The sequence below is a fragment of the Melanostigma gelatinosum genome (assembly GCF_949748355.1).
Source record: "Melanostigma gelatinosum genome assembly, chromosome: 3".
NCBI lineage: Eukaryota > Metazoa > Chordata > Actinopteri > Perciformes > Zoarcidae > Melanostigma > Melanostigma gelatinosum.
The window spans coordinates 1,567,096-1,579,948 of record NC_136636.1 but is presented as its reverse complement, the minus strand read 5'-3'; the positions used below and the strand labels follow the sequence as shown (position 1 = coordinate 1,579,948).

At 40.8% G+C, this 12,853-nt stretch overlaps 1 protein-coding gene across 3 annotated transcripts; it reads right to left on the bottom strand.

The window, feature by feature from the left end:
* Positions 1-9,254: 9,254 nt before the first annotated feature.
* Positions 9,255-12,853, bottom strand: LOC306775385 (nuclear factor 7, ovary-like). Of its 3 annotated transcripts, none has more exons than XM_079265790.1 (4): positions 12,705-12,853; positions 11,839-11,958; positions 11,388-11,617; positions 9,255-11,311 (listed from the first exon to the last, which is right to left on the bottom strand). In XM_079265790.1, exon 4 carries the CDS (start codon positions 11,292-11,294, stop codon positions 9,906-9,908), a length of 1,389 nt encoding a protein of 462 aa, XP_079121916.1. In that variant the 5' UTR covers positions 11,295-11,311; positions 11,388-11,617; positions 11,839-11,958; positions 12,705-12,853; the 3' UTR covers positions 9,255-9,905. The 3 variants fall into 3 exon arrangements, with proteins under 3 accessions (XP_079121916.1, XP_079121915.1, XP_079121917.1); XM_079265789.1 differs by having other exon boundaries at positions 11,388-11,530; XM_079265791.1 differs by lacking the exons at positions 11,388-11,617; positions 11,839-11,958.

Here is a 12,853-nt window from a genome sequence, read left to right as displayed (position 1 = left end):
GACAAATGGGAAGATGGTGTGTAGACTAAAGAAGTCACTATATGGGCTTAAACAATCAGGTAGAAACTGGAACATAATGTTGCATGACTATCTATGTGAAAATATGTTTGTACAGAATCCAGCCGATCACTGTGTTTATGAGAGAGAAACGGAACATGACAAGGTGATCCTACTGATCTGGGTTGATGACCTGGTTATTGCAGCCAGTGATGAGAGTGCTTTAAAAGCAGTAAAAGAGATGCTTGCTGTGAAGTTCCAGATGAAAGATTTGGGCAGACTGAAGAATTTTCTTGGTATCACTTTTGATCAGTGTAATGGATGTGTGACCATGTCACAGCAGAGCTATGTTGACAAGCTGCTTGACAGGTTTAATATGCAGGATTGTAAGCCCAGGTCAACACCTTGTGAACCAGAGCTGCATTACACTGATGAGAAGCTAGGTGACCCCAGAAAATACAGAGAGGCAGTGGGTAGCCTAATCTACCTAACCTCATGCACCAGACCTGATCTGAGCTTTGTTGTAAGCAGACTGTCACAGCATTTCAGTGAGCCGACAGAAGAGCAGTGGACAACTGTTAAGCATGTACTGAAATATTTGAAGGGCACAAATGACAAAATGTTGTGTTACAGAAAATGTGATGAGCTGAGGTTGTTTGCTTACAGTGATGCAGATTGGGCAGGTGATGCAACTGACAGACGCAGTACAACTGGTTATTGTGTTAGTCTGAGTGAGAATGGTCCTCTGATTTCCTGGAAGACCAAAAAGCAGCCAACGGTAGCACTGTCAACTTGTGAGGCAGAGTATATGGCGTTGGCCGCAACCACACAAGAGTGTCTTTACTTATCTCAACTGCTTGAACATCTTGATGACTGTCTGTATGATGTACCTAAGATTTTTGGAGATAACCAAGGTACAATTGCATTAGCCAAGAATCCAGTGAGCAGACAGCGATGTAAGCACATTGATATAAAATACCATTTTGTGAGATCAACTGTTAATGACTGTAAAGTATGTTTGGAGTATTGCCCAACAGACCGGATGGTAGCTGACCTGATGACAAAACCAGCTACTAAAGCAAAGCTACTTACTTTTTCCATGTTCTTGTTTGGGGCATAGCCAGTTAAGTGCAGTTAAGTGCAGTTGGTTTCCATGTTTTTCCCCTTGTATGATTTATGGTTGTCAATAATGTGTGATCAAGTGGGGGTGTTAATTGAAGCAACTGATTGTGCTCCCAATTATTGCCAATGCATTTCAGGTGTGAGTGTGTCATGTGACTGTCTATTTAAGCTGATGCACCTGCGCAGAATAAAATACGTGTTTTCTCAGAACTTGACCCAGTGGCTGCAGATTGTTTGTTCTCCCAGGTTTAAATGTGTTGAGTCGATATATCTCTAGTCAAGCTCTGCAGAACAGTAACAAACTGTTTCCTGTTTGTCTCAGATGATGTCATGTAAGGGGCGGAGCTCTGTCAGCCCTCTGATGTGTTTCACCTTAAAAGGGAACAGATGATGAATGTGATGAATAAGATCCATCACTCTGCTCTGAGATCACGTCTTTATGTCAACTTAACTTTAACGGAACAAACACAAAGAAAACACGAGCAGAGTAAATTCATGTTCACTGTTTCTGTCAGTTTTTACTTTGTTTGTTTTAAATCAAGTTAAAGAAAGATGAGCAACATGACAACAAAGTCACCTCTGTTATCACCTGTTGAACCACGAATAAAACATAAATCATGACTTCAAATGTACTCATATGAACTCAATAATAGTTTTATTTCATGAATATCTTCTGGATCTTCTCATTAGATTAATCTGATCGATGAGATACTTTGAAATGTTACTGAAATTACCGGATTTAAAAATAACAAAAATGTTTTCCTCTTCCTAAACTGATATTAAAACAATGTTTTCAGGATACTTTGCAGATATTCTACTGATGTTTAAAACATGTTTTGTTTTAATTGAGTAAATGTATTTAGTTACATTCCACAGCTTTTGGCATCGATACATTTAATTACTGTTTTTTTAACTGTAGTCAATGAAAGTGATAACAGTTGTGATGTATTCTGTTCCTACTCAATATAATACCGATCACTGTTCATGTTTGTAACATCACAATTCATTCATGATCTGGAAGCCATTTAGTCTGTGAGTGAAGCTGAAAACACAGAAAGGACATCAGTCATGGCTCCCCTCCCTCCTCTACTAACTTCACTGTTTTTAGTCAAACTCACATTCAGTGTGTGGAGCGTCAGCAGGTTGAAGCAGCAGTGTTGTAGTTTTCCTCTTTTCTCTCCTGGAGCTGAACTCACTCAGAGGAAGTTGTTCGTTTGTTTAGAAGGTGAATCTGATCGTCTGTTTTCAGGCTGCGTGTCTCTCTTTAGTGAGGGAGGAAGGCAAACTGTTTCCTGCTTTGTCTCAGGTGAGTCAGGTGAGGGGTGGAGCTTTGTCACGCCTCCTCTGAAGAATGTTGTTGCTTCACATGTAACACTGAGGTGTGTCTCAGTCCAAAGTACTGACTCATTGCTGGATCTGTGGACTGAAGGAGTGCAGCAGGCTGATGTAACAGTTATCTTTGGGTCAAATATAATTGATGTGTACTTTCTTTATTTGATTTGACAGTTGTTTACTACACAGAGACGTTACTACTACTAGACTTCTTGAATATAGATCGTGGGTCCCGGCTTGACATTAAGGGGTGATGGTGGGTCCCGCAGCCAGACCAGCTGAGAACCACTGCTCCAGAGCATGTCTCAAAGTTGCACCGCGGTAATGATCCAGAATACGTCACTGCGTTAAGAATACAGCCACGATGTCTCTGCAGGTCTCGGGTTTACACCCTGTGGGAATCGTGACCGGTCTTGTTCCTCGGAGCCCACGGTGCTACGCTGCCAACGAGGTCACTGCAGATCAGAGTCTGATAAGAAGGAGCTAGAAGGGAAATGAGCGGTGGTCAGGATCCTGAGCTGCAGCACTGAGAACCAGGATGGAGAAAAGATAAACGTGCATGATCTACGAATCGGAACCAAGAAAACTAAAATCCATGAAAGAACAGACTGTAAAGCTGCAAAATGTTAAACTCGATACATACTCTGATCATGAATAAATGTTCACACACAAACATTACAGCAGTGGCTTCTGTTTGTTTGTTTCGCTGGTGCCGGTGAGTCTCTGAGGAGCATTTAGGTTGAAAACACTGCTTTTAATTTTAGTTCCAAACCTCCTGGGAGCTGGTTTTAATATGATTCTACGTTTTGCTTTATGTGTTAAAGGCTCATCACACGGAACGCTGCAGGCCTGCTGTGTGTTCTCTAAGTATATTAAATGAAAGCTTTTATTCATTTATTGAAAGATACATATTTGAAAAAACAACATTGTTCTTTACGCTCAAGTCACGCTTCTCTAGAGAACATAGCACTTTTCCATCTTGTGCATTGGGAGCAACATAGGACGTTTTACCAGTTGTTGACATAAACGTTTTGCCATAAATTCCACAAAGTGAGGAAGTGGAGATGTATGGATGAAAGAAATTGGACTCCCACCCGGTCTTTCTCCCAATGTGAACATCCACAGACTGATTTGTGATACGTCAAAATGAAACGTAATCCAAGACTAAATATCTTTCCCCTGAAACGTAGTTCACATTGAAGTTTTGTTCTATGGGAACGTCAGTTCTGGCAGATTTTCACTGTTGAAGCATGAGGAGCCCATAAACCATCAACTTCATGTTGGGTTTTGACATTTTGCTTGACGACGTCGGCTTTTCGAGGCACGTCCTGATTAATGCTGAGAGACTGAAGACAACAATGAGTCTTCCTGTACATCCAATACAGTACAATCCAGCCCAGATCGGTAGAGCTCCGAGGACGTTGCTGTGACTCAGTCTCAGACTGGGAGACACATTTAGGAGCTTCACTCATTCCAATTCCTTCAGCGTGTTCATGCGTATCTGTGTGTGTGTGTGTGTGTGTGTGTGTGTGTGTGTGTGTGTGTGTACACTCAGTGTTTAAGTGTGTCAGTGTGTGTGTCAGTAAAGTCAACACAAGCTTCTGCCAGTGTGGTTGTGTGCTTTTGTGCGTACATCTGATAATTTTATTATAGATTCCAATTATAATAATAATAATAACTTTATTTATAAAGCACTTTTAAAAACAGAGTTCACAAAGTGCTTTGACAGACAAAGCGACAAAAGCAAAGCAATCAAACAACAGAAAGCTCAACAGAGAGGCCCAACAAAGCACTAAATAAAATAAAATAAATACAATAAATACAATAAATACAATACATAAAATAAATAAATGAATAAAATAAATAAAATAAATAAAATAAATAAAATAAATAAAATAAATAAAATAAATAAAATGAATAAAATGAATAAATAAATGAATAAAATGAATAAAATGAATAAAATGAATAAAATGAATAAAATGAATAAAATGAATAAAATGAATAAAATAAAGAAAATAAAGAAAATAAAGAACATGAATAAAAGAAAATGAATAAAAGAAAAAAAGAAAATGAATAAATAAATAAATAAATAAATAAATAAAATATTTATGTCAAATAAAATAAATAAAATAATATTGATAAAAAAATAGAGAAGTAAATCGACAACATCACATGAAAGTCAGTCAGTCAGTGATTTAAAATGATGGACTTTAATGTGTGAGTTCAGTAAATCACAACACAATTCATATTGTTGACCTTCATCCAACAGGGCCGAGATTTCATACATTTTCATTTTCATTAGCGTCTTTGCTTTTGTTTGTCCGTGAAGTCGGATGGGAGGAATTTGCCCTTTAATAGAGACCTTACGTATCACGGCCTTTTGTGCACTGAACTACTGTCCACTGGAAAGGGAACCTGCCGTGGGTGATAAAGGAAATGAGTGAGCACGTGGACGTCGTTGAGGTTGTTAAATTTGCACTTCCCATTAAAGACACTTCATTGAATTAAGTTCAACTCATGAGGCCAGCGACCCCGACACCTTCCCAGCATTAAAGAGGATACGTCTTCTTTCTTTCACTCTCTACCCTCCGCCTCTCTTTTCACCTCCACATCGTCGTCCTCCTCTTTCTTCATCTCCCGTCCGTGCCCTCCGGGTGAAGAGCACCATATTATCTGATCTGTCTCCGCTCTACTGTTGATGCAGTAAAGGCAGAAAATAAAACCCATGAAATCTTTATGGCTGCGGTGACCCCGGTCGCAGCGGCCCCCATCTATCCGATTGTGGGCTTTCCCAAAAGGGACTTTGGCAAAAGTACAGTCACGTGAAAACCTGCCACGTTTATAGACTTTTGAAAAATCTTTTCTGGTGACAAAATATCAGATGTCCTCCATACATCTACTCTGAGAAAAGTGATATATCGGTATCAACGGTTTAAAATATATCGGTTATAAATATTTAGCATTTTTGTGTTGTTTATTTGTGACGTCATGGGCACGTAAAGGCCTTTTGACAGTCAGAGTAACTGACGTAGTAAAGAGAGAAAGGAAGTGCACGTAGATCGTGCAGGACAGGAGGTTAGACCAGTCAAACAAACACAGGACTTTCACCCAGAAGACCGCTTTCCATGTTCCTGTGTGAAACAAACACAGTGAGGCTGTAGATTTAGGGAAACGAGAGCACTGGTATCGGATCTGTATGGGCAGGTACTTTGAGTCGAGCTATTAGAATCTGTATCAGAACAGAAAGAGTTTATAAATCATCTATAACTTCAACATCTCCCACTGCTCAGATAATCTGTGTAGCCTTTCAGCTGAATGCTAAACACTTTCTTCTCTTTCTTTAATCCTCAGCAACATAAAGACGTGCCATTGTTAGACAGTATCAAGGTCACAGTCATGGAAAGGGAGGTACGATCAGTAAAAGAAGGAAAAGGTTTGGGGGGTGGGGTGAGGGGGAGATGCAGGGAGGAGTGGTGGGAACAAGAGAGGCAGAGATGGAGGTAAGGTAAAGGACAAGATTAAGAACAAATGAGGATAGAACGAAACACTGGAGGCAATGGAATAAAGAGGAAGAGGGGAATCGAGAGACAATGGGAAAAACAAGAAACACGTAACGAAACTGGATGATTTAAAATGACCAGAAGGGATATTTATGTGAAAGTGAGAGACATTCAGAGAGGCAGAGACACAGAGAAAGCCAGCGGAAACAGAGGAGCAAATGGAGGCTTCTGAGTCACTGAAGGAAGGGAGGGAGACCCATTCAAAACTAATTATAATTATTATGGTGATGTGAATATGAATTCATTACTGGTTGGATATTGCTGGCAGGACATGAGAACAAACTTTGTTCTAATTAATACAGTTTGTGAAGCTAAATATATCTTTTCCCTTACAAATTGACCTATGTGTCACCTGACCAGACGTTAGCTGGTGACAAGTAGCAACTTGGAGGTCTTTCCCTAAAAGCACACGATTCTCTTCCAGCTCACCGCTGATATTCTGTCATTTAACTGAACGATGTGCTGACTTTTGAATCATCAGTTAACCTTGAGAAAATCTGGAGAAGCATTTTGGGACTATGACAAGAATCAACCCAGAAAAGATGTTGGCCTTGTACGTTTCTGCAAACCAAGAGATACATTGATCGTGGACGTTTCTGAACCCAAAAAACATGTTTCATGAATACGGTATGTATTGTGTCAGTCTAACAACCTAATGTAACAACGTGACGTGACAAGAACTTAACATTACAACATAAAAAGACAAGTGTGACAACTGTAACTACGTAACATAACAAGGTAACTTGATAATGTAACTTGACAACATAACGTAACAGCGCAACGTAACAACGTAACGTAACAACGTAACGTAACAACGTCACGTAACAACGTCACGTAACAACGTAACGTAACAATGTAACAATGCAACAATGTAACAACGTAACGTAACAACGTAATGTAACAACGTAACAATGTAACAATGCAACAATGTAACAACATAACGTAACAAGGTAACAACGTAACAACGTAACAACGTACCAATGCACCAATGCAAGAATGTAACAACGTAACGTAACAACGTAATGTAACAACGTAACAACGTAACAATGCAACAATGTAACAATGTAACAACGTAACAATGTAACAACGTAACAATGCAACAATGCAACAATGCAACAATGTAACAACGTAACAACGTAACGTAACAACGTAACAACGTAATGTAACAACGTAACAATGCAACAATGCAACAATGCAACAATGTAACAACGTAACAATGTAACAACGTAACAATGCAACAATGTAACAATGTAACAACGTAACGTGACAACATAACTGTCAGGATCCAGGATCCCTGTCTGACCCGGTGTGTGTTTCCCCTGATCTCCTCTCCTCATGTGTCCTGTCATTCCCCTGTTTGTTATTGTGTGCCATGTGCTCTTTGTCCTCTGCCTCCAGACACCTCCCATGGCCGCACCCTTAATTGTGCACAGCTGAGGACACTCAAGCCGATCACCTCCTGCAGCCTGACACACCAGACTCAGGGCCCACTAATGAGTCTTCTGTCACTACATAAGCTCTGGTCCTGCAGTCTGGGGTTGTCAGGTCGTACCGTCTTTCACCCGCTTCAACCCCGTGGCATCCTCTGCCCTCCTTGTGTTTGTGGATTACACTCCGCCGCTCTGCCCTCCTTGTGGTCCACGGATTACACTCCGCCGCTCTACCCGCCGTGTGTTAAACGGACTACACTCGCCGTCAAGCTGCCAGGCCTCCGGTGTCGAGCCACGGGACTCACACCGTCGATCTGCCACTCGGGTGTCGGACCACGGGCTCCACACCTGCACGCACAGCCTAAATAAAACCTGATTAATATTCACTTCTGTCTCCTGTGGTCTTGCGTTTGGGTCCTACCTGTGAACTCCCGTGACAATAACTTAACAACATAATGTAACAACGTATGACAACATAAAAACTGAACAAAACAATGGTAACAAAGTAAACTGTCGATGAACAACAACCGCACTTAGCTGACTTTTGTTACGTTGTTACATTTACTTTTAGTTTCACACAGGAATCGAATGCTGCCCCCCAGCTGTATCCTGGGTGAAAGTCACTTGATCTGACTGGTTGCTAAGACGTTTACCAACCGGTCAACATATCTGTGGTTTGGACGGTACAATGCCAACATTGATTCCTGACAACTGAGCTGTGAGAATGTTGTACCTTTTAAGTTTGAGTTATATGATGTTTCTGAAGCAATATTGCAGAGATATTACATTTTTTTTAAAATTAATTTCACATTAAATAAAATATAAAAAGTCAAGGGATAACCAACATCATCACGATTTCTCCACTGGGAACCAGGAATAGCTTTACAAAATGTTAAAAACGTCCATTCGTTGGTTATATACCGGTATATATATTTAGACCATCACTCCCAGCTGGTCGTGTGACGAAATGAATGAAGAAACTAATGTGATAATCTCATGCTGATGTTAAAATGTGTAACATTATGTTTGATATTAAATCATTGTTGAGTCATGGATTCCACTGCTGCACTCACAAGTCAGTGTTGTTATGGCTCACAGGTAGATACCCCAAAATGTAAATGTCAAACTGTCTGGGAGGGAACACGGCCTCAGCTGAGAGATTATATATATCACTTCTACAACAGGTTTCCTATCCTCCGGGGACAGTGGAATGCATCTGGATTTGAATTCATAAGAGTGAGAGGTGGAGAGCGAAGCAAGATTGAGACAAATAGATTTGTAGATTTAGCCGCGATATTCAGCAAATGGGTGATTCAGCACAAGCTGACATTCAAACAGAGAAAAGCAAGAGGTACAGAAATAGAGGTGGAAGAGAGATAAACAAGAGTGTACAAATAAACATGTAGTCAGCAATAATTTAATAAAAGTACTTTCATGCTGTGAACCCGATCTTACCCTCCAGCTTATATTTTCTAGACTGTTAAATTAGTGTTGTTGCTGTGGAGTAGGGTTAGGGTTAGGGTTATACTGTAAGCCTAAATATTTATTATTTTTATTAATATTCATTATTTTCAACAAAGGTTAAATGTTATTTCACAAGTTTCAAAAAGTGCCCCCAATTTTTTGGAAATGCCCTGGATTTCAGTCAGTCGGGGGAAAAAATTGCCCCCTAAAAAATATGTCAATGTCCTACCCTGAATATAATCTGATGTCGAAGATGAAATAAAGTGTGTTAGATCTGAACAATGATTGAAGCTCAAACCTTCAGTTGATGATGAATTGATTCTTTATTCTTCATTTGGATCCATCAGCTTCCACAAAGTGCTCGCTGGTCGTCATGACTCCACACACACAAGTCACAACAATCAAAGAAACTCAAGTTTAAAACCACACAGTATCCACAACAAGAACTAGAACGACCGACTCACGGCTGTATTCCTCCACCAACCGCTCAAGTTACAGTTCACAAACATGTCTGTTCACAACGTCACCACTTCATCATTTGTGTGGAATTATAATGAATAATTAGATGAATTCTTGATTGTTCTGTGAAGTCAAAGTGACTTTTGACTTCACGTTATAATCAGTTCATCCTTGAGTCCAAGTGGATGTTTGTGTGAGAGGTGAAGAAGTTCCCTCCAGACGTTCCTGATACATCACATGAGAACGGAGCGGACGAACATCGTGAAAACAAGACGACAACATGAAGCCTCTGGTCTCGGCTGTCGAGGACGAGAACGGCTGAACAAAGCACAACGTGAGCAACTAAGTGATATATTTATATGTGAAAAGGTAGAGAACAGAAACAAACAGCTGACTGTCAAACTAAAGAACAACAACAACAATAATACAACAATAACTGAAATAATAAAGATATATTGAGAAGAATGAGACATCAGGAGGACAGGTGCAGCTTTAAGGCTTTAAAACATCAACACCATGAATATATTTATGATCTTTATCTCTAACTGCTCTGTTCCACTGTCACACACACCTTCATTGGTAAGATATTCACTTCATCATAAGTGTTAATGTATGGAAACATCCTCTCAGTGAAAGTGTGTGTGAAGGTGTGTATGTGTGTGTTAGTATCAGGATCAGAGAACGACAGCTTTCCTCTGTTCCAGTCCAGATTCACTCTGATCCTCTGGAACTTCTTCTGCACTAAGAGAACAGTGAGTCCACCTGATGGTGACTGTGCTGAGTATTTATCTTTATAGAACACTATTCTCCATAATCCAGACTCTATGTCTCCCTTCCTCTGGACAGACTCTGCTAACACACCCAGTTCCCAGTATGTACTGTCTCCTACCTCAACATCCCAGCTGTGAGTCCCTGAGTTAAATCCCTCAGAGCCCAGAACAGACAAGTCTACATCAAACCTCTCTGGATTATCAGGAAGCTGCTGTTCCTCTCCTCGTCTCACACTGGTCAGATCTTCAGACAGGATGAGGTCTAGAACAGCAGTGTTTGGGTCCAGAATCAGAGGAGTGTAGGAGACCATGTCCTTCATCTTGTTCCAGATGTTGAAGGCCAGGTTGCCCAGGTGTTTGGCCTCGTCTATCAGAGCTCCTGAGAGCAGCTGTGGATCCTCCAGCAGGGGGCGCTGCTGGACTCTTTCCACTGCAGCCTTGTAGTTGTTGAGGAATGAGACGTCTTCAGCTCTCAGCTCGTCCTCTGTGGCTCTGACTGTGTCTGAAAGAGCTGCTATCTCTCTGCTCAGAGCCTCCATCTTCTCCTTCATCATCTGACTCTTCTGCTCCTCTTCCTCCCTCAGTGCAGCCATCCTGGCCTCCTCTTCCTCCTCTAGAAACTGGTGAAGCTTCTTAAACTGATCCTTAATCTGCCTCTCTGTGCGTCGGGCCTGGACCTTCATGTGTTCTGCTGTTTGATCAGACTTCACTTTAACTTCTTCATAAACCTTTAACTTCTCCTTTAAGGGCTCCAGAGTTTCCTGAAGGTTCTTCTTGTGTGGTCGAGCAGCTTCATCGATGGGTCTGAATCTGTGGTCGCTGTGTTTCTCTGAATCTCTGCAGACGAGACACACTGGCTGCTGATGGTCCAGACAGAAGAGTTTGAGTTTCTCAGAGTGCAGACTGCAGAGAGGCTCTGAAGCTCTCTGATCTCTCTCCAGTAAGAAGGACTCACACAGGTTCTTTAACACCAGGTTACAAGGTGGTTGATTCCTAGAAGATCTTCTCTTACAAACTGGACACTCCTGAGTTGGTTTCTCTCTCCACCAGCTCTTCAGACAGTCTTTACAGAAGCTGTGGCTACATGACAGAACAACAGGATCTCTAAAGACTTCACGACAGACCGGACAGCAGAGATCCTCCTCTGATCTGGAAGCCATTTAGTCTGTGAGTGAAGCTGAAAACACAGAAAGGACATCAGTCATGGCTCCCCTCCCTCCTCTACTAACTTCACTGTTTTTAGTCAAACTCACATTCAGTGTGTGGAGCATCAGCAGGTTGAAGCAGCAGTGTTGTAGTTTTCCTCTTTTCTCTCCTGGAGCTGAACTCACTCAGAGGAAGTTGTTAGTTTGGTCTGAAGGTGAATCTGATCGTCTCTCTCTCAGTCTGTGTGTCTCTTTAGTGAGGAAGAATCACAAACTGTTTGTCTCAGGTGAGTCAGGTGAGGGGTGGAGCTTTGTCACTCCTCTGCTAAACGCTTCACCTGTAACACAGGGGTGTGTTTCACTCCACAAACACCTACCACACCTCTACAGCTCACTGCTTAACAGGTTTTACCTCATTTTATCTGCATGAGGAACATTTTCATAACAAGTCAGCAGCAGGAAGAAGTACTTCAGTACATCAGTACTGCAGTACTCTAGTCCTTCTACCTGTAACTGTCCTCAGTTGAAGTCACAGCTTTGTAATGAAGGTAAATCTTACCGTCTGTCTGTCGGTGAGTCTCTTCTCACTGAGAACTGAACAGGAACAAACTGTTTCCTGTTTGTCTCAGATGATGTCATGTAAGGGGCGGAGCTCTGTCAGCCCTCTGATGTGTTTCACCTTAAAAGGGAACAGATGATGAATGTGATGAATAAGATCCATCACTCTGCTCTGAGATCACGTCTTTATGTCAACTTAACTTTAACGGAACAAACACAAAGAAAACACGAGCAGAGTAAATTCATGTTCACTGTTTCTGTCAGTTTTTACTTTGTTTGTTTTAAATCATGTTAAATAAAGATGAGCAACATGACAACAAAGTCACCTCTGTTATCACCTGTTGAACCACCAATAAAACATAAATCATGACTTCAAATGTACTCATATGAACTCAATAATAGTTTTATTTCATGAATATCTTCTGGATGTTCTCATTAGATTAATCTGACAGATGAGATACTTTGAAATGTTCCTGAAATTACCGGATTTAAAAATAACAAAAATGTTTTCCTCTTCCTAAACTGATATTAAAACAATGTTTTCAGGATACTTTGCAGATATTTTACTGATGTTTAAAACATGTTTTGTTTTAATTGAGTAAATGTATTTAGTTACAGTCCACAGCTTTTGGCATCGATACATTTAATTACTGTTTTTCTAACTGTAGTCAATGAAAGTGATAACAGTTGTGATGTATTCTGTTCCTACTCAATATAATACCGATCACTGTTCATGTTTGTAACATCACAATTCATTCATGATCTGGAAGCCATTTAGTCTGTGAGTGAAGCTGAAAACACAGAAAGGACATCAGTCATGGCTCCCCTCCCTCCTCTACTAACTTCACTGTTTTTAGTCAAACTCACATTCAGTGTGTGGAGCGTCAGCAGGTTGAAGCAGCAGTGTTGTAGTTTTCCTCTTTTCTCTCCTGGAGCTGAACTCACTCAGAGGAAGTTGTTCGTTTGTTCTGAAGGTGAATCTGATCGTCTGTTTTCAGGCTGCGTGTCTCTCTTTA

Coding starts and splice junctions, on each gene's coding strand:
- LOC306775385 (XM_079265790.1), bottom strand. CDS start 11,294: ATGGCTTCCAGATCAGAGGAGGATCTCTGCTGTCCGGTCTGTCGTGAA.